The sequence below is a fragment of the Malaya genurostris genome, chromosome 1 (genome assembly GCF_030247185.1).
Source record: "Malaya genurostris strain Urasoe2022 chromosome 1, Malgen_1.1, whole genome shotgun sequence".
Taxonomy (NCBI): Eukaryota; Metazoa; Arthropoda; class Insecta; order Diptera; family Culicidae; genus Malaya; species Malaya genurostris.
Window position 1 is genome coordinate 158,652,698 of NC_080570.1, and position 21,244 is coordinate 158,673,941.

Sequence of the window (21,244 nt, forward strand, 5' to 3'; positions counted from 1 at the left end):
GGCGAAACGGCTTTCGGCGAAATGACCCTGATCCCCTTCAAAGTACTCCTCATCGACTGAAACACACTCATGCCAACAATCTTTGAAACATTTTTTATTTTCAGTTTTCGGTATGGCCATCAAAGATTTCTGCGTTTTTTCCATAATCTCATCTCGGATTTTTTCAGTAGAAAAAATCGCAGGGAGCCAAATCAGGTGAATTCGGTGGTTGCTGAATGGAATGGAATTTAATGCAAACACATTGTTGCAAATTCAATTCCATTTTGAAAATTGTACAAAATCGAGAACACACACACACACAATCGCAGATGTACTCAATACAGCGCCACACGGTGGTGATTCCGAGAACCGGAGAGGAGTCGATTGATTAAGGTACGTCGTTTTCGCTTGAGCAAACTGAAACTGACCCAGGGTAGTTTCATCAAACAAACACTTTTCACAAAACTGTGTTGGATTCGCACTTAGCAACGGGGGTTTGAACGAACCTAATATAAAATTCAGTTTTGAAACTGACTCGATTTTCGGTTCAACAACGTTGAAACTAGATTCGAAACTGGCTTCAAACAAACGATTCGAAAGCAGTTAGGGTGGAAACTGGGTTAGGTTTGGTATCAAGCGAAAACGACAGTAGTAACACATGGATCAATAAGTCCCGAGACTAAAGCAGAGATGGCGCTCGTAGTAAACCAGTAACCACGTCTTTCTAGAATACTAACCTTTGCTTGAAACGGGTCAAAATTAAGTAAAGTCGTTTTGTAGTTTGTTTAAAAAAATGGAAAAAACAGAGTTTCGTGTTTTGATAAAACATTGTTTTTTAATGGGTAAAAACACCGTGCAAGCGAAACAATGGATTTAAAAATGTTATCCGGACTCTTGTCCATCAAAAGCAACGATTTGTCGGTGGTTCGCCGAGTTTAAACGTGGTCGTACCGACACAAATGACGCGGAACGCTCGGGTAGACCTGTGGAAGCCGTTACACCGGAAAATGTGAGTGAAGTGACAACAATTATAATGAAAGATCGTAAAGTGAAGCTCCTTGAGATTGCTGAGATGACACAGATATCATATGGAAGTGTATTTACTATCCTTCATGAAACATTGAGCATGAAAAAGGTTTTTTCCAAGTGGGTGCCGCGATTGCTGCAATGCACCCTGCCACAAGCCGATGAAAACAATGGCGAAATTGAACGAATTGGGCTTTGATCTGCTTCCCCACCCCCCATACTCGCCAGATTTAGCCCCCAGTGACTACTGGCTCTTTGCTGATCTTAAAAAAATGCTCCAGGGAAAAAGATTTGGTTCAAATGAGGAGGTCATCGCTGAAACTGAAGCTTATTTTGAAACGAAAGATAATTTTTTTATAAATATGGTATTGAACAATCGGAAAAACGTTGGAACCATTGTATCACCCTAAAAGGTGATTATGTTGATGAATAAAAAAAAATTGCAAAAAAAATGTTGTTTCCATTGTTAGTCTCGGGACTTATTGATCCATGTGTTATGTGCTTATGAGCGTTCAAAACCGTCGTCGCGGGTACGAGAAAGACAATCAAGTGTGATAAGTTTTCCGCATGTTTTTCAAAAACTTGACAAAACTCAATTTTTGAGCTATTTATAGTTAGCTCACACTGTTGAAAATTTAATCATAAATTGCTGATTATATTTCCGATGACATGAAGAAAGACTTTTGTTTCTACGTTTAGTACAAATCGAGATATTCACGATTAAATTCTACCCATTCTTTCAGAGGGTGAATTTTGAATAGGCGCCCCATAGTAAAGTAAGACGTTTTCACGTCAAAAGTGAAATTAAAGCTAACAATTCTGTGACAAGAATATGTATAATCGCAGCATTCTATAATTCCCACTACTAAAGTTAAATGCAACTCATGCTTGGCGTTGATATCACGACTGCAACATCTGCGACGCTTTGGAACTCGAAGCCGAAACGAATCAATTTGTTGGTTGCGAAAATTAACAGCTCGCCTCTGTGCCCAGAGAACACTCGTATGTTTACAAACAAGTCTACCATAGAAGAAAAGAAGAAAAAAAAACAACACGCACAGATTTGCTTTTCTGAGTAATTTTCTAGCACATTTCTAGAATCCGTACACAAATACAAAAACCATCACCGCCCACTGAGGGAGATTGGATTTGGCGAATCGGCACATGGTGATGTGTGTGCGTGTGTTTGTTTCTATTGCTGCCATAGTATTCAAGCGTCCTGGTATCCAAGCAGCAGGAAAACTTTGTTATTCGCACAGGCTCGGGAAAAAATCGATAATATTTTCTTCGCCGCTCATCCGTCCCATTCTCTCGTTTACTCTCACTTACGTTTTTCATCATACTGCAGTTCGCAATGAATTCTAACCACATCTTGCCTTTTTTTCTTGCTCTGCTTTTTTTACAGGAAACCAGCCAGCAGGATTTTCGGTCAACAAAGAAAAGCGTGTCCAAGGTCGACCGAATCAACTCCGAAAGGGCGAAATCCTAGGAAATCAGTTTTGTTTTTCCTGTCCGACGCGATTGAGTTTTGATAAACGCTGAGACTGTCTCGGTTTTGGTTTGAGCAAAGAGTGATTAGACGGTGTGTGAGAGAGAGAGAAGGATTTTCGAACGTCGCAATTTCAGTGCAATTACTTCAGTCAAGCCAAGCAAACAGCCAGCCAGTCAGTCAGTCAGTCAGTTAGTGGTGGTATGCAAACTAATGGCGGGGGTGGTCCCGATGATTCTGGTTTCGAAGTGTCTCTGAACTGAACCGGAGAGGAGTCGATCGGTAACCGTCAGTGAAGTGAGAATACACCGAGCAACGGCGTGAGAGTGCAGTTTTGTGCAATTGCGCATAGTGCACCCCATCATCAACGTCATCATCATCGTCTTCGTCGGAGGGCAGTCAGGTCGGTATTGAACTGACTGAACTATTAAAGAGCTTCTGCTGCTGCTACTACTAGAGCAAGTGAGTGCATCCGTGCATCGGTCGGCTAGGGGAGAACGGGGGTTCCGACACCCCTCGCAAAAAAAAAACCGCCGAGCAGCCAAAATGCTCTCCTATATGCTACCAGTTGAGGAAAAATCGCCCTCAGTGACGGCGGCCAGTGCTGCTGCTGCGGCGCGGAATTTGAGCTTGAATCTGAATAATACCAAACCGAGTGGTGGTTCCCCCGGGGCCGTACTGTATCCGGAAGGTTCCAAAGCGTCCAAGGATTTAACACTCGGAACTGCTGCCAGTGGTGGAAACAATCGACCTAGTTCCGGTGGCACCAATGGGAAAGTGATCAAATCGGCCATCAAAACCAATCACCGCTATCAGCTGGTTTCATCATCCGGTTCGGGTTTGATTGAGGACAGTGCTGGCAAGAAAAAGTTCGGAAAACGCATCGGTGACAGTGCCGTGGGTCGTCCGAGTAATAATCGGTCGGAAGATTTGAGTGATGAACACACCAGGCTGCTTGGTGACGGTGACGGTGGTGGTGGTGGCGGCGGCGGTGGTGGAAGCGCTGTTTCGGAAAGTGTGAAAAGTGATAAAAATTTCAACAATCTCATCCTGGTCAACGGGAACGTCAATGGGAAGCTCGCGAGTGTGTTGAAAAATTCCTCGCTAAAGAATGGTGGAAGTGGCAGTGGTGGTGTCATCGTCGGTGCTGGGTTAGTTGGTAACGGTGTGAATGGTTCGTACGGGGCTGAAAACGGTGGACCCCTGAAGGTGGCAATCGCGACCAGTCACAGCCACAATGGCTACAGTGCGGTGAACAATTGTGAAGATGATGACGACGACGACAACAACGACGACGACGACGACGAAGAAGACGGTAGTGGTAAGCCGATACGGGAAGGATTCGATTTGGTCGCGTCCAAAAATCGCAAAAATTCCACCCAAACGATCAACAACGGTAGTGGCAAAATGAGCACCAGTGCTAGTGTAACCCGGAATCTGAACGGAATCAACGGTAATCAGCAGCCGCAGCAGCAATCGTCGGTGGAAACACCGAGCAGTGGCATCATCGTGGATACCAGCGATGCCGACTCGGAACAGACCGGCGGTGGGGGTCCCGGATCCGCTGACGGTTCCGGCGGAAAGAAGGTCAAGATGAACAAGCTTGGCGGCAGCAAGAATGTGACGCTCAAGAGGTGAGTCCTTGGTATTGGTATAGTTCCTCTTTCCAACTACCGCACTGTCTGTCCTTGGACCGCTGCCAAGGTGTTTTCGATCAATGCAGCGGTTGCATGGTTGCAGACTTGATTGAATAATTGATTGTTGTGGGGAGATTGTGCTCGTTTTGAGTCTTATTCGATTGTAAATTAAACTAGCAAACAGACGTCGACGCAGAGAATCACTCTGGAACAGTGGTTGTTTGCATTGTATATCGATGATTAGATAGAAGTTGATGGAAGACGTACCAATGCAGACTTGACACTTGACGGCTGTAGTCGATAAAGCAGAGGAAATACGACTATGCAATTGTTACAAAGCCGTATTGAACTCCTCCTGATAGTAATACAATGATTTTAAATCCTTAGAAGTAGAAGGTGCCAAAGGTTTCGTGCGAAGTTTTGTTGGAAGGAGTGTGTATGCTTGCAAAATTTGAACCGTGAAGTGGCCCTAGCAGTTCAACATAATCTGTTAATACACCGATGAGTCGAAGACGAAACGTAAAAATAAGTGAAATTCTCATGTGAGCTTCGCACAAGCTGCTTACCTATATGGTAAGAAAAACCCCTAAATGACTACAGTCTACTGTGGTCGTGTGCCACAAGTGACCGAAAGGCTATTCCGTAGAAAGGGGAGTACCATATTGAAAGGCTTATCAAATGATCAAAGTATTGATGAAATTAAAAATTAACTAAAAGAATTGCTTTTTTTGCCCCATCCCAAGTAATACTTATGAAAAAAAAGAGCGAATGGTACTTCTAAACCACGCTCTGGAATTTCCCATGAACTTTACCTAATACACTTCAATCGAAGTGATGTAAACAATTTGAAAACTTTAGAAAAAGTACGTTTCATTTCCCACATTAAAATTTATTGGGAACATTATAAACGGCATAATCGTATTGCAAACTTAACGCAATGTCGTCGTTGTCAAGGCTTCGGCCATGGAACCAAAAGTTGTCATACGGTGTTTGAATTGTGGTAAATCGCATTCGAAAGACCACTGATAAATTTTCATGTTCAAATTGCAATGGAAATCATAAATCCAATTATTTGAAATGTCCTGTCAGGGAAAGAATTTTAAACGCTCGTTCGCTGAGACAACAAGTCAAATCAACGACCTTAAATTTACAGAACATACTTGAAAATCAAAAAAACCGTTACAAATGCCACGCCTAATTCTTCTAAGGCACTTATTTCTTCGAATTCAAAACAAAAAACAGGTACGCCTGCCAATTCCTCTTCTAACGAAAACAATTTATTGACGGGTAGATCGACCTCGTCATCATCTTCTTCTAATGTCAGTTATGCTTTGGTAACAGATAGACAACTACCTCTTAATTCTTCTAATGTAAATAATCAAAACACAGGACCGCCTTGCAGTTCATCTTCTAACGAAAACAATTTATTAATAGGTAGATCGACCAAATCATCTTCTTCTAGTGACAGTTCTAATGGCAATCTACCTACAATTATTCCTTCAATGCCATTCGCTTCTTTAAATGAAGTTGATTTAGGCGATATAACAAGACACGAAACATTCAAACAGGGAATTTGAATTTTAATCCGATTATCATCAAATTTTCCTGGAGTCAAAAAAAAAAGTTAAATATGGCATCAATCATTGAACTTATTTCGCCTTCAAATTCGAATACGCGAACCTCCGCCATAAGGTTTATATCTTCTACATTATTCACTACCTTGGTTTTCTGTTGGGTGCAGTTTCGGAGTGTTTGGAGGGCTCAGATCTTCAGGCATGAAATCGACATTTACCCACTCTGGCACGTCCTTCGTGTAGTGGCATGATGCCAAATCCAACAAGAAGATCGTCAAGCCATTCCATTCCAGGTTTCATTGGAATTTGGTTGAGGTCCGCCTTCGCATATGTCTTATATTATTCATTGTACTTTACGTCTGCTCAGCGGTTCAAATTGAACTGCCGAGTTTAGCACTAAGCAGCTTAATTTGAACTGCTCTGCACTGATGAGTCAAAGACGAAACTTAAAAATAATAAAAACGGTTATGTGCTTCTTCATTCTTCATTTTAAATTTTTCCTTCTCTAGTTCTTAGGTATTATGGTATGCAATAGGGTTAGTTTTAATCATAAGTAATACCAGAGGCGTCTCGTGACAAAATTCATAGGTTGTGCACTGCTTATGCAGTACCTTATGATAAAAAAAGAACAGGAATATTCATTTTAAAATTCCCGCGCTTGTCCAATCGGTAAACTTTTATTCTCTCGACGTTGGCAACACTTTTATACACATTCTGTCAAATTTTGAAGCATATCGTACGATTAGTTTTTGTTTGGCGTCTATACAAAGAAGTTGAAAAATTTTCGTGTGGCGATTTTTATAATGGGTGAAAATTTAGAACAACGTGTGTGCATCAAATTTTGTGTTGCAAATGGATTTAAGTGTTCCGAAACGTTGAAAATTAGAAAAGGCCTTTGGTGAATCGTGTCTAGGAAAAACAGGCATACGAGTGATATAAACGCTTCAAAGGTGGTCGTATAAGCTTGGATCATGATGAGATCCCTGGCCGCCCAACAACATCTCTTACTGAAGAAAACGTTGAATCGGCGAAGCAAATCGTGTTGCAAAATCGTTCTGTACCGATTAGAGAGATTTCTGTGTTGTTGGGCATCTCTTATGGATCAGCCGAACACATTTTAACTGATGTTTTGGGTTTTAAACGCGTCGCTTCTCGGCTGGTGCCAACAAAGCTGAATTTCATTCAAAAACAGCGTTGTGTTGATGTGGCCAAAGAGATGGTTGTGTCGCAGTTTTTGGCCAAAAACTCAACCAATATCATCAACCAAGCACCGTACCCTCCAGATATGGCCCCGTGTGACTTTTTCATCTACCCCAGACTAAAATTGCCATTGCGGGGAACGCGTTTTGAGACCATAGAGACCATAAAAGAGAATTCGCTGCGTGAACTAAATGCCATACCTTCGGCGGCCTATAAAACTTGTATGGAAAATTGGATCAAGCGTTGGCATGCATGTATTGCCGCAGGAGGAGAGTACTTTGAAGGCGATAATAAAGAAATTTATTAAAAATTGAAATTTTGAGTTTTTTTTAATAAAATTCTGGTTCTTTTTTTATCATTAGGTATGATATCGGATGTATGTTAACAGTTCGTTGTAAGTGAAAACTAAAGATAGAGGAATGGATATTCGCTTGTGTTTTGCAATACAATGAAATAACGATATACTTTTGAATGGAAATTTTTTATTAAACGTATTTCGTATCATCGATACAATAGAAGAATTAGGCGGTCTGCATGTCGAGTAAGTCTATCAATAACTTCATCAATAAAAGCTCTTCGACGTTGCAACTGAGACAGCAATTTGTTTTCAACTGCCATAAGCATAAGCCACCGAAGTGTGAATACAAGTTCTCACAGAGCAAAACGTGACAGAGAACAACAAATCTCTGAGCTGAGTTCTCTTCTTGAATCTTTGCAGTAACTCATGTGCACGGAAAATACACTAACATAGCGACAAAAGGTACTTGAAATTTTATTTTCTTTGTTTTATGTATGTGAGATGGGTGTAAATACACTCAATTTCGGTGCACAAGGCAAAGTGCTCTAGGTTAGAACGCAACGTATTGGCTATGGCAATGCGATATGAAAAGATCTTTTGGCTGTCATTGTCCAGCAAGCATTTACGGTGAATTTATTTTTGTTGTACTGTGGACAAAATCGCTCAATATTTTATATTCGGTACCCAAACTCTGAAAAAATAATTGAATGCGGATGGGGATTTAATTAATTCCTTCAATTTGACTGGTTGTGCAGTGCACGAGGTGCACATGAGGACAAGACGCCACTGAGTAATACGTATATGACAATGTATCTGTTGGATTATTGTATTCTGTTGATAAGTATAAAAAATGAGGAGGTTTTATGCCTGATGGAGAGAGAGAGACTATGAGATTTCAGCTCCATTCTGCTTTGCCCTGTGCCTAATAAATAAATAAATAAAAGCGTCTGTGTATGTCGATTTTCGTAAAATTCGAAACATTTTGCCTCAAATTTCCCCTTTTTAGCAAACTTTTACTTCACCCTCTCCTCCCTTAAAATATTCTTATAGCAACTTATGAACAGCAAAAATTACTTGTGCGAAGTTAGATGGTAATCTATTCAATTGTTTCGGAATTATGTTTGATCATATAAACAATTGGACCTTGGCATCCCCCTTCTCCTCGTTCGTTGAAACCCTTATTTCATCCACCCCCTCCCCCTAAAAAGGCCCTTTATGATCATCTAAAGTGCAAATAATATTTGTATTCAGCAAAAAGTATCGTTTTTTTGGAAAATTATATCAACTTTATATTCAATCTCCTTTTTTAAGAGACACTTACTATATCCAACCCCCCCACTATTTGACTTAAGACAAAAAAGGCAAAAATCGACAAAAGAATGTCCTTATGACCAGTGCCGGTGAAACATGTTAAGCCCAGGTGGGTAATTTTTCGTAAGAGGGGTACGACCCATCATTTCGAAGAATTAATGTATAAGTAGAAATGAGAAAGGTCAATTTTTTAATAAAATTTTGTTTCGGTATAACTTTGCATGAGACACGTCAATTCGAAATCTAGAGTATTTTCGGTACGTTGTTTTTTAACAAAATGGCGCATTTAAACAACGAATATAACATAAAACTACTAACTAGTTTCAAAATTACTGATAGAAGGTGCTGGACTCGTTCATCCAGTTCTCCATGATCGGAAACCAATGCCTTGGTATTACATTCCTTTTGAAGAACTATTTGACATTCATTTTCAACAGACTTCGCACCCGACTCATAGCGTACAGAACCATTGCATGACTGGTACTACGATCCTACTGACACTAAGAATCCTTCCAGATCGGGACTAGAACATACGACAACTGGCTCATAAGACCAGCCCCCTGTGCATTGAACCGCCAACTCATGATCGAGGTCATCAAGAATTTCCTCGAATAAAGAAACAGCTGATTTTCGATCCAAATGTGTATCGCACGAAACAAATCCATAAACAATTCAGAGATTAGATGTGCTGAGATGGTTAGCACATCAACTGGATATGGTTTTACGATCTTACGCGAAAATCCATGTTCGGGTGCCATGCTCGCTCACAATAGAACAAAGGTAACAATGCATCAACGATCCAGAGAGCTGTTCGGCACTATTTAGACGCAATAAAAAGGATGTCTTGCGTTGGTATGAAACAATGGACGAAACATGGATCCAACATTTTCCTCCGGAATCATATCCGCATTCAGACGGAGAAAGCCATCCAAAAACGCAACAGGTAGCTGGAACAATCGTAGCGTCAATTTTTAGGTGGTCGAGTATAATTAACATCGACTATTTTAGAAAGGAACGTACCATCAAAAGTGATAATTTTATTGAATTATTGATGCGTTTAAAAAACGAAAACGAATAAACAGTCTCATACGAGAAAGATACAATTATCTTCAACTGAGACAACGCACCGTGCAAGAAGTCAATAAAAACAATGGCCAAATTGAGCGAATTGGGCTCCGATCTGTTTCCTCATCCACCATATTCTCGACTCTGTTCCTCATCCACCATATAGCGACTACTTGTCCTTTGCTGATCTCAAAAAGATACTCCAAAGAAAAATAGTTGGCTCGCATAATAGTAAGATTTAGTGAGATTTTTTGAAACAATCGACTTTTTGGGACTTGGAAAAAATATCAAAATCCCAGAAAGTTGATTTTCCCAATCCCAGAAAGTTGATTTAAAAAAATTTTTTTTTTGAGATGACACTAAATCTCGACGTTTCATGCAGTTTTGAGACTTTTGGCATTAGAAAAGTTTTCGATTTTGGGAATTTCATGTACCTCCCCGCTATGGTGCTTTTTCAAGATCGAAAATTTTCAAACCTTTACCGCTGGGCAGCACCCCTTTTCCATGTCCGATTTAGCTCAAATTTTGCATGAGAACTTTTTTCGAAATGCTTAAACTTCTGAACAATAGCGCTTTAGGAAATTAGAGGTGATCCCAAAATATTGGCACCCTTACATATATTAGAGCGGTAAAAAACAACGTGTTTTGTCGGTTACGTCACTTATACCATCATATCTCCGGAACCGAAAGTCACAGCCATTTGATCTTCGAACTTGATTAATAGCCCGACAGTAGTTTTCAAGAAAATTGAGCCCGCATGAATATCTTCGAAAAGTGCACACATACACACACACACACTCACACAGATATTTTCCAATCTCGTCGAACTGAGTCGAATGCTATATAACACTGTGGGTCTCGGAGGCTCCGTTCAAAAGTCGGTTTTTCCAGCAATTTTAATAATTTTAATTGAGAAAATTGATGAAATCTTTTTTGGCATCGATAGAACAATCAATATAATTTATTTTCTGAAGATTATTTCATGCAAATGTTGGCCGCGGCTCCGCCCAGATTGCCGATGCGCAAGGTCCAATTTTGGCACACTTTCGCCAACATTTCGGCCGGTATTTTAACGAATAAATGCTGGTTCATGTATGTAATGTAATGCCCCACAAGAAATAGTCCAAAGGCGTTAAGGTAAACGAAGGCGGTTCTCAATTTCGTTATTGTTTCGCGTGCCGAGTGTGATGTGGCACCGTTTTGTCGAAACCATATGTCATGCATATCTAATTCTTCCATTCCGGACCAAAAATCGTCAATCCAACTTTGCCAGCGCCCACCCATGATTAAATTATAGACCAAGCTGAACAAGTATGACAATGACACAAGACACGATTTACGCGTGATCTGTCAAAAACAGTGTTGCCAGCCAAAAAAATCACCCTTTATATGTAGAGAAATAATGTTATTTCATTGCACCTTGATTTTAACCATCAAATTGTTTCATTTTCAATATGATTGTGCTTGGTGGTCGGGTCTTGAATACTAATCTATAATGTTTTTCGAAGATAATGAGCTGTTCCATACGACTGTCAACAGTTTAAAACTTATCTAAAATTATCGCACTTTAAAGGTCAAGGTTTCCAATACCGAAATGAAAAAAATATATATATGGGAGAGCAGCTTGTTGTTAGTCAACGAATGCGCAATGCCCCCTTCCTCAGAAGGAGGCTAATTCAAAACACTTGTTCCACTTAACGAAAGCGTATTATTTATGATATGCAAATTAAGCGCCCCATCAAAAACAAGGTCGGAACACAGTTGGTGATATAATCGTATCGAAAGTGTAATTGCTAATTAAGCGAAAACCCCGGTCCGGTCCGGTCCCATTGGAGATGCCATTCGGATTGCAACGCTAGGATCAGACTGTTTGATGTACAGAATCGATCCCAGGCGACGGCTGAAATTTACGATCCGTGTATGACATCAACCGAACAAGCCACCGTTCAGCTTCATTTTATTCCTCTAACATTAATTAGCATCAACCATTTAGTCATAAAAGTAAGTGAGTTGCTCTCATTTTGCCAACGATCATGGCGTTTCTTCTTTCGTAATACGCTTTCGCGGTTCCCGGATCGACGCTCCTTGCCTTTGCCTCCATGGGCGGTTGATTGCAGCAGGTCAAACCCACATCGGCTTGGATAGCGCACAGCTCGTTGCACCTTTTCTGTATTTATTTATGTATGATTGATGCAAAAATTGCGCACTGCACATCCCGGCACCGGTGAACTCCTCTGAACGAACGGGAGGTGCTTTGACCACCGTTGTAGCCAGGGTTACCGAATTTGGGATTGATGGAAGAACTGTCATGAATCTCCTGGTAGAGCTATTGAAGTAGGCGATGACTTTCGAATATTTCATAGCGAGTTTCGACTTACCCCCCCTTGTTTAAGATGCCCAGCTACGACTGCTGTTGTAACGCCGAACGAGTAAGAAAATTCTCCGCCATTGACTCCGGTGGCGGTGACGATGATGATTGTGATGAGCATCATTTCCTTCGGGCTCTCTTCTGTCAGTCAATCAGTCCGTTCAAATCAACGTCACCGTCGTCGTCGTCGTGGTCGTCGGTTCATTTGCTATTAGGAACAAGCTAAAAACAATGACAGTCGACAATGGAATTGCTTCAGGCTGACTGGCTGGCTGGTGGAGAAACTCCGGACTATGGCGGGGAGACAAATTTGCATTGTTTTAACCTTTCGTCTATGAAAGTCAGTCACGCTGGTTTTTTTTCAAAACTAGGAAGGGAGGAAAAATAAACCGCTAAAAGCCATCGAATTACAGACGCGTGGGTGTCATCATGGATGGGTGTGTAAGCCTGGCCAGATATAAAGATTTCAGTTTTTATTTGTTTGCAACTGTAATCTTTTCATCTAGATCTAAGATCTCCGTAACTACCTAACCAAAACACGATGGCGCAGGCTACTTAGATCGAACGAGGAACCGAGCAAGCCGTGACTTCTCCAGTGAAGAAAATCGAACCGACTTGGTCTGACCTATTTCAAATTGGCAGATCCTCCCGGCGACGAAGCCCGACCGACCGACCGAGCAGATGTTTATTTTCTGCAATGCGCGCATATCGACAATAACAATTACCGTACCCACCACCCATCGAACAGCAGAGAAAAAAAAACCCAACCCAGCCGAGAAAATGTTTGATTAGTGAGCTAACGGCGCATACTCGGTTGGTTTATTTATGCACGGTATGCAGATGAAGAAATAACCTAGAAAATAGATCCTGTCCGTTTTGATGTAAATGATGATGATGATGATGATGATGCTGGCAGTGACGAGACCACGCAGTAAGCATACATCGACTGCAGGGTTGCTAGTTTAAATTAACCTTTTTCGATTAAGCATTGTTCGAAAAAATCCAACAATAATTTGGTGTGAGAAAATATTTTCTTCCGACGATTTGGCAACCCTGACTGGGGACTGACGCAAAAAGAATTGGTGAAATGAAATGAAATAGCTCCCCCTTTTTTCTACGTCGGTGGTGTTTGTAAACACGTTCGAAATTGGAAAATAAACATCTTTCGAAGGTAAGAAAAAAAATCAAGTTCAATCAGTTTGAGCGTAGGTATGTCCGAATGCTTCTATGCTCCGCTGGCAGGTGTTTATTCATAAAAACTCTACTCTAGCTTTCGATCGTTTTTTCCACACTGAACACTTGGACAGTTTCTGTTAAACCCATTCTCTTCTCAGAAGTTTTAAATCAGTTTCGAATCAACATAAATACAATCGGTTTCAATTTCGAACTCTAATCTTATTGATACTGGGGGTATAACAAACTCATGTTTTTTTTTCGAAAATATTGACAAAAAATGGCTACAAATTCTATATTCAATGTATTGTAGATCACTAGTCGCTATCATTTCCCATCTTTCTGAATCGATCCAGTTTTTGACTTCATCATAATTGGAGAAGTGCTGGTCTGCCAGAGCAAGCAGTAACGACCGAAACAAATAGTAATCGGAAGGAGCAAAGTCTGGAAGATACGGCGGGTGGTGTAGGACTTTCCATTTGAGCGTTTGTACGTATGTTTTATCGGTTCTGCTACATGTGGGCAAGCGTTATTATGTTGTAAAATAATTTTATCATGTATATCGGTGTATTGTTATCGTTTTTCTCACAATGCTCACAATGCTTTCACTCGGTTGCAGTAGCTCATAATACACACCACTCCCAACTGGTTCCACCATATCCAGAGCATAACCTTTAGGTCATGAGAATTCTGAACGACTATTGATGATGATCTAGGTATGCCAAAAAAAAGCTTTTCTTTTGTGCCGTTGAATATACGGAGTTTGACGTCCCTTGAATATACGGAGTTTGGCGTCCCTTGGCTTCAACTCCTACGGCACCCAATTGCCTATCTTTCGGACCATTCCCATTGATTTCAAACGTTGGTAAATGGCTAGCTGAGTAACTTCAAGTGATTTTTCTCAGTTCTTCTGGTGTTTGCTACGAATCTTGATCAAATAATTTCTCCAATTCTTCATCTTCAAACTTTGGTGGTGCTTCGGCTTGTTTTTCGTCTTCCAAATCAAAATTGCTTCTTCTAAAATATTGGAGGTATAACAAACTTGTTTTTTTTTATTTTCAGAATTTGGAATTTTGTTGACAAAAAAAGGTTACAAATTCGACATTCAAGGTATTGTAGATTACTAGTCGCTATCATTTCCCATCTTTCTTGCAATTCTCGGGTACCCTTTTTGAAAAATTCGACCGCTTTGGCCGCAATCTGCGAATCGATCAATTTTTTGACTTCATCATAATTAGAGACTGGCAGGTCAAGCTGCATCGACCGGAACAAATACACGGAAAGACCGAAATTAGCATTTTGGCGAAAAAATTAGTTGATTTTCTGATTTTAGTTAGTTATTTTTTGAGACAACTAAAAAAATCTTACTTTTGCTAATTTAGATTTTTTAATTCTGATTCTCTTAATAATTATAAAATATTTGTTGAAATGGCTATTTTTTTTAGTTGAATTCACCAATTAAACGTGCTGTCATTTCTTAGCTAAGGCACACTTCATTTCCATTCAACTAATTTTTTAGTTGAATTAGAGAAATAAAACGTTGTTTTCAACCAACATAAATGGTTGAATTGGTTTTTGCAATTAGCAGCTATATGGCGCTCGTTAACACCATAATGACTACTAGCCACTAGATGGCACACCACTACCGAAAAAAATTTCAGTCGCGGTTATCTTTTCTATATTGGCAGGTATAAATACGATGTTGTATTGGAGAAAAAGACAAACGAAACATAAACTTCTTTTTGAAAATTTTTCTTCTAAATCGCTGTTTTCTTCATTCGACTTCGCGAAATCGACTCACTCACTGAAAACTTTGAGCACCCTGAAAACAAAAACCGAATACAAGTAGTACACCGGACGGCGTAGCCCGGAATGAGAAGATACAAAAAAAACATCATTTGACGTATACAATTAGAGTGAAACATTCGAAACTCACTTCACTGTTTTCCGTAAAAACATTGTTACCCACAATCGCTTCAACTGCGCACAAATTCTGAATAAATACACTTTCCACTAACAGTTTACGTCATTTTTACATATCGGTTTAGAAATTTATATAGGGATATATCGTAACACATGCGAAAAACATCTAAACAATTTGCGAGCAGTTTCAACAAGACTGTCCCTTTTAGCTTTTTAATGGATTGTTTTGCTTTGACACTACTGTCCTTCAGTAATGACGGTGATAGATAAATAGAATCAAAGTTTCTGATTTTAATAACGAAATTAGTTGTCAATGAGAATTTCGTGTTGGATCGAAATATTGCTGGTTTGTGTCCAGAATATTCGCCAACTAAACACATTCTCTAAAAATAAGAGTTTTTTTCAGCACAGTAAATTCTAAATTTTAACTAATTTTATAGTTATTTTGGAAATTTTGTTGTTAAAATCAACTAATTCAAAAACAGTAATACGAATTAGGCGCAGAGCTAATTTCGGTCGTTCCGTGTAGTAATCGGAAGGAGCAGTGTCTGGATTATACGGCGTATTGTGCAGATCTTTTTGTTTGAGCCTTTCCTAAGTATGTTTTTACCGGCTGTGCAACTTGTGAGCGAGCATTATTATGTTGTAAAATAACTTTGTCTTGAACATTTCGGGGTTTTGTGCAGCCCCAGTCTCCCCTATATTATGAAAGCTCATTACTTTAGATATCTAAGTCAGTTATAAAATGGATCATTTCCAACACTTTATAATAAAAAAAATCAAATAATTAGTCACATATTTCTATATGGATGAAATCTTATAAACATTCTCTGAAGCCGACCTACCTAGAGTTAGAGTTTGAGTTTCAATTAGAGTTAAAGTTAGAGTAAAACTTTGAGTTAAAATTGAAGTTCGAGTTTGGGATTTAGCTGGAGTTAGAAATTGAGTTTGAATTTGAATAGAAGTTCGAGTTTGGGTTCGAGTTTAATTTCGGGATTTTGTTGGATGTTGAAATTCAGTTCGAGTTTGAAATTGAGTTAGAGTTAAAGTTAGAGTTTGAGTTTTATTTCGAGATTTTGTTGAAGTTTAAATTTAAGTTAGAGCTGGACTTTAAGTTAAAGTTAGAGTTATATTTTGTTGGAGTTAGAGGAAATTGAGTTAGAGTTAGAAATCAAGTTTGAGTTCGGGATTTAGTTGAAGTTCAAAATTGAGTTTGAGTTTGAAATTAAGTTAGAGCTAAAATCAGGGTTTGAGTTCTATTTCGGGATTTTGTTGGAGTTTGAAATTGAGTTAGAGCTGTCCTTTAAGTTAAAGTTAGAGTTAGAAATGGAGTTTGAGTTTAAGATTTACTTGGAGTTCGAAAATGAGTTTGAGTTTGAATAGGAGTTTGAGTTAGAGTTAAAGTTAGAGTTTCAGTTTTATTTCGAGATTTTGTAGAAATTTAAAATTAAGTTTGAGTTTGAATAGGAGTTTGAGTTAGAGTTTGAGTTTAATTTCGGGATTTTGTTGATGTTTGAAATTGAGTTTGAGTTAGAAACGGAGTTTAAGTTCGGGATTTAGTTGGAGTTCAAAATTGAGTTTGAGTTTGAAATTGAGTTAGAGTTAAAATCAAAGTTTGAGTTTAATTTCGGGATTTAGTTGGAGTTTAAAATTGAGATTGAGTTTGAATAGAAGTTGGAGTAGAGTTAAAGTTCGAGTTTGAATAGAAGTTGGAGTTAGAGTTTGAGTTTAATTTCGGGATTTTGTTGGAGTTTGATATTAAGTCACAGTTAGACTTGGGTTAGAATTACAGTTATAATTGGAGTTTAACTTTACGATTTAGTTGGAGTTTGAAATTGAGTTCGAGTTTGACTAGGAGTTTGAGTTAGAGTTGAAGATAGAGTTTGTTTTTAATTTTGGGTTTTTGTTGGAGTTTGAAATTGAATTTGAGTTTGAGTTAAAGTTTGAGTTTGAGTTAGAGTTAGCGTTTCAGTTAAATTTAAAGTTAGAGTTAGAGTCGAAGATAGAAATAAAGTTAGAATTAGAGTTAGAAGTAGAGTTAAAGTTAGAGTCGGAATAGAAGATAAAGTTAGAGTTTGTTTTTGGGATTTAGTTGGAGTTTGAAATTGAGTTTGAGGTAGAGTTAGAGTTAGTCAGAGTTAGAATTAGAGTCAGAGTTAGAGTTATAGTTGAAGTTAGAGTTAAGGTTAACTTTAACAAAAACCTTAAAAAGTTAAATTTTAAGTTAAAGTTAGAGTTTCACTTAAAGTTTGAATTAGAGTTCTAAGAAAATGGTAAAAAATCACTCTATATTTCGTTGTCTTATTTACACAATTTAAAAGGGCTACGCTACACGCTTCGTAACTTTATATTACTAGATTTTTTTTTATTTAAAAGATAGTTTTATACAGGCCTATATGCGTACAAGCTTTACGTGGCCGATGGAGCCGATTTTTTAAATAATTTTTTTTTTGAATTGGATCTCGTTGTCACCCTTTTTCTAGGGGGAGAGGAGCTTCCATTTCCCTCCTGCGAGGATTGAGGGGCACTTCGTTCGTGGTTCGTCTCGTCATCCATTGCCGTGGTATTGTTGTTGGTTTCATTGCTAGTTGCTGGAGATAAGCTTTGTTGTACATTGTTTGCTGTTGCTGGTTGGTTGGATGGTAAGTTGTTCACTGCAGGTAATGCACTTTGTTCTATAGGGGATACGTTGGATGGTTTCGTTGAAGTGGATGCTTTACTGTTGTTGGTGACTGTCACAGGTGTACTGGGATTGCTTTGGGTTGGTGTGACGGAAGCACTGTTGTCCTTTGGTGTAGTTGTCTCCTTGTCCAGTTTATCACATGGCTTACCGTAGTGAACAGCTTTTTGACAATACTGACATGTGGCCATCTGATTGTCATAGGTAACAAGTGATTTGCACGGAATTCTTGTATCTTGACTGAAAATCACATAAGAAGGTATAGGCTTCTTCAAGTGTATGCGTAATACACGTGCGCCATTTAGAATACCGGGGAAAAAATTCTTCCACTTTTCTTTTTCGATAGAGAGAATCTCTCCGTATTGGGACATAGTTTTGCGAATATAATAATCGGTGACGCTCGAGTGAAGATCATGCACACGCACTTCTATAGCACTTTCATCCATATATACTGGAATGTTGTACCTAATGTTCTCGTGTTCCACATAGTGCACATTGTTATTGTCTTTTGCGAATTGAATTGCATCCAACTCTTTATAAAACTGGATGTAAATAACATTATTTGTCTTATTGCATTGAAGTAAATGCACACGTTTAATGTCAAAATGCATTTGCTCCTTAAGCAAACCTTCAAGTTCTCGTAGCGAAAATCGAATTTTGCACTGCCTGAAGTCAACAACAATTGTATTCTTTCGTGTCGGCGGTAGCTTTTGTTCGTTTGGTTCACTCATTTCGAGGTCGTTCTATTGTTCACTACACAATACTGTATTTGGTTTCTTCTGTCCCGAACGTAAGCGGCTTTGTTTTATCGACTGACTTGGATGAGATGTGAAAGCGAACTGATAGTGATAGTTGAAGTTTGAGTTAAAGTTAAAGTTAGAGTTCGAGTTTTAGTTAGAGTAAAAGTGAATGTCTACTCTAATAGCAAATTCCTAGATCCATCAACCCTAGTTGTATCATTAGCAGCAAAAGTCCTATGCTAAAAAGGGGGGGGGGGTGAATTTGGAAATAATTTCAACATGAAATGATAAAATTCTAACAACATTTTTGAACAAAGAACGAATTTCGTAAAACGGGTAAGAAAAAGGAAAAAAGGTATTGGTTGAACAACACAAAGTTTACTTCTGAATTGCAGAGTGAAATTGTCAATTTTATACGAGTTTTATGAATGACATCTATCAGCAACTTATTTTAACTAAATTTCGTGCTCTAGTGGCCGAAAACACGGATCCAGGTTCTGCCGACCTCCATTTGAAAAAAAAACTGGTGATCTGATAAAAAAATTGTAGCAGCGGACTCAAAACCACAATGGCTTGATTTGAAAATTGATAAATACTCGAAAGAGTTCGCTGAGCAATAAAGCATTGTAGACAGTTATAGTTAAGAGTATAATTGAGTATTTTTGGCATTAAAAATGCCTTACTCTTCACTATACGGGGCCGGGTGTCAATTAAAAGTTTCAAAAATAGCCGCGTAACCTTTTTGTGTCATAATTTTGAACGTTAATAACTCGGTCATTTGTTGATGGATTGTTATAATTTAACAACCAATCGATTCGGAAACTTTTAACTTAAACATGTATGACGACGTCGTTTCAGTATTTCAATAGCATACTATTGAAAAAATGGTTGGAATCGACCTATGTTTTCTCCACCAATACCTGTTGTACAAAATGACGTCAACTTCTTATTCGGCATAGAAGGCTTTGCGTCATGCATAAAAAACACCGCATCGTTCTGCGTAGTATGAAGAGAAACCTATAAATATAGGCTGCACAATATTTCTTTGCCTAGTTGATGTTTGACTGTGAATGAAACAAGTAGCTCGTCCAGTGAGCTGACTGGATTGTATATGCGTTCACTTGCTGGATTGTCGCTTTTGCATTATGTGTTGGTGAAATTTCCTGTTGTCTGTGCAACATTGTGTTCGCTTGAGTATCTTATATATCATCTAGCTATTGAAGAACCGAATTAGCGTGGTTACCGATTCTTTTGAAATATCCCATATATTAAGCAAATTTTTTTATCAATTTTGCCATTAAAAATGCCTTACACTTCGCTTCCCGAGGCTGGGTGTTAATTTAAAACATGCAAAACTAATCGCGTAACATTTTTCTGTCATAATTTTGAACGCTTATAACTCAGTCATTTGTTGATGGATTTATATAATTCAACAAACAATCGATTCGGAAACATTTAACTTAAACTTATGAGAAAACGTCATTTGAATATTTCAATTGCATACCATTGAAAAATTGGTATGAATTGAGTATTTTATTTTGGTTCTCTGGTAACTATCAGGCCAATTTAGAATTATCGGCGATAGATTTTTCGGATCTAATTTGCAGCGCTTGTTCCTCGATGATTTGTTAATGGATTTTCCTTATTTAAATGATTCCAAAGCCTCAATATAGTCAGCTTAAAAATGTTTTAATTTGTCAACGGATCAGTTTGCATACTTAAATCTCCATTCCCATACGAACGAAACGGTGGCGCGAAAATGGATTCAGTATAAAGTTGTGTTATTATGATAATCATAGAAACTTCTTCTTTATTATATGTGACTGAACAAGTTGTTGTCCCACCAGGAATTAAACGCTTCAAAAGATTCAAAATTAAATTCTGAAACTTATCTAAAAGCGGCCTTCTCGGTTTGGTAGTATAAATGAGTTCCACAGGCTCACATATACAGTACAATTAGATGCAATATCATATAGTATCAAATTGATCGTTTGAATAGCAACCCTCGTAGAATTTGGTTAACCGCCAGTTTCAGTTCAATTATTATTTGCTTCAAAACACGCGTTGTAACTATGACAATATTCATGCATGTGTTAATAACATCAAGTTACAATATGAACAAAATTTCTGAATTTTGTTGCGTATCCATTTTGTATATTCCTAATATGCCAAAGCGAAAATCAATGTAAGTAACTAAATATTTTATGCGGACTGTTTCACATTTTTCTTCCTCGTATTGTTGCCATATTATTTACCGACACTTTCCGAAGATTATCGACGATTTTGAAGAAGGATTAATAAAATTACACTATTACTGAGCTAACTGGTACAACATTTTTCGTTAAAATAAATGAAATCTTCTCTTGGATCGATTAACTGTTTATAAAATTAATAAGTTTGTACGTTTCTCGAAGATTATTGTCATAAAATAAAACAGTTTCATTTGTTCAGGATTAAATCTTTAGGTTGTTTGTATCTAAAATTGAGCTTTCAAGTAACTTTGAATTCTAGTTAAAGGACGTTATTCAAAATCTTAACAATGTAAAAAATTGTGGAAAGGGATCAAAATTGAATAATTAATTATCAAGAAAGAAACTAATTGTCAATTTTATCATTCGCCAACAATCTAAGCGCTTAAATAAACCGGGTATAAATAAACGATATAATAATAATAAGCGCTTAAACTAGAGCAAGTTTGTAATTAGTCGATTGAAAAAGTTTTTAGTTTAGTGTATCATCATCTCTTTATTTTTGTATATATTATGAAGACCCTAGGAACGT

The 21,244-nt window shown here is 38.3% G+C and overlaps 1 protein-coding gene across 3 annotated transcripts in view; it reads left to right on the forward strand.

The window, feature by feature from the left end:
• LOC131426456 (putative lysozyme-like protein) overlaps positions 1-21,244 on the forward strand; it is a 182,552-nt gene that overhangs the window by 55,232 nt on the left and 106,076 nt on the right. For all 3 annotated transcript variants that reach the window (XM_058589197.1, XM_058589199.1, XM_058589198.1), the window contains one exon: positions 2,411-4,128. In XM_058589197.1, coding sequence (XP_058445180.1) covers positions 3,041-4,128 — 1,088 coding nt within the window. In that variant the 5' untranslated portion in view covers positions 2,411-3,040. The remainder of the gene's footprint in view (positions 1-2,410; positions 4,129-21,244) is intronic.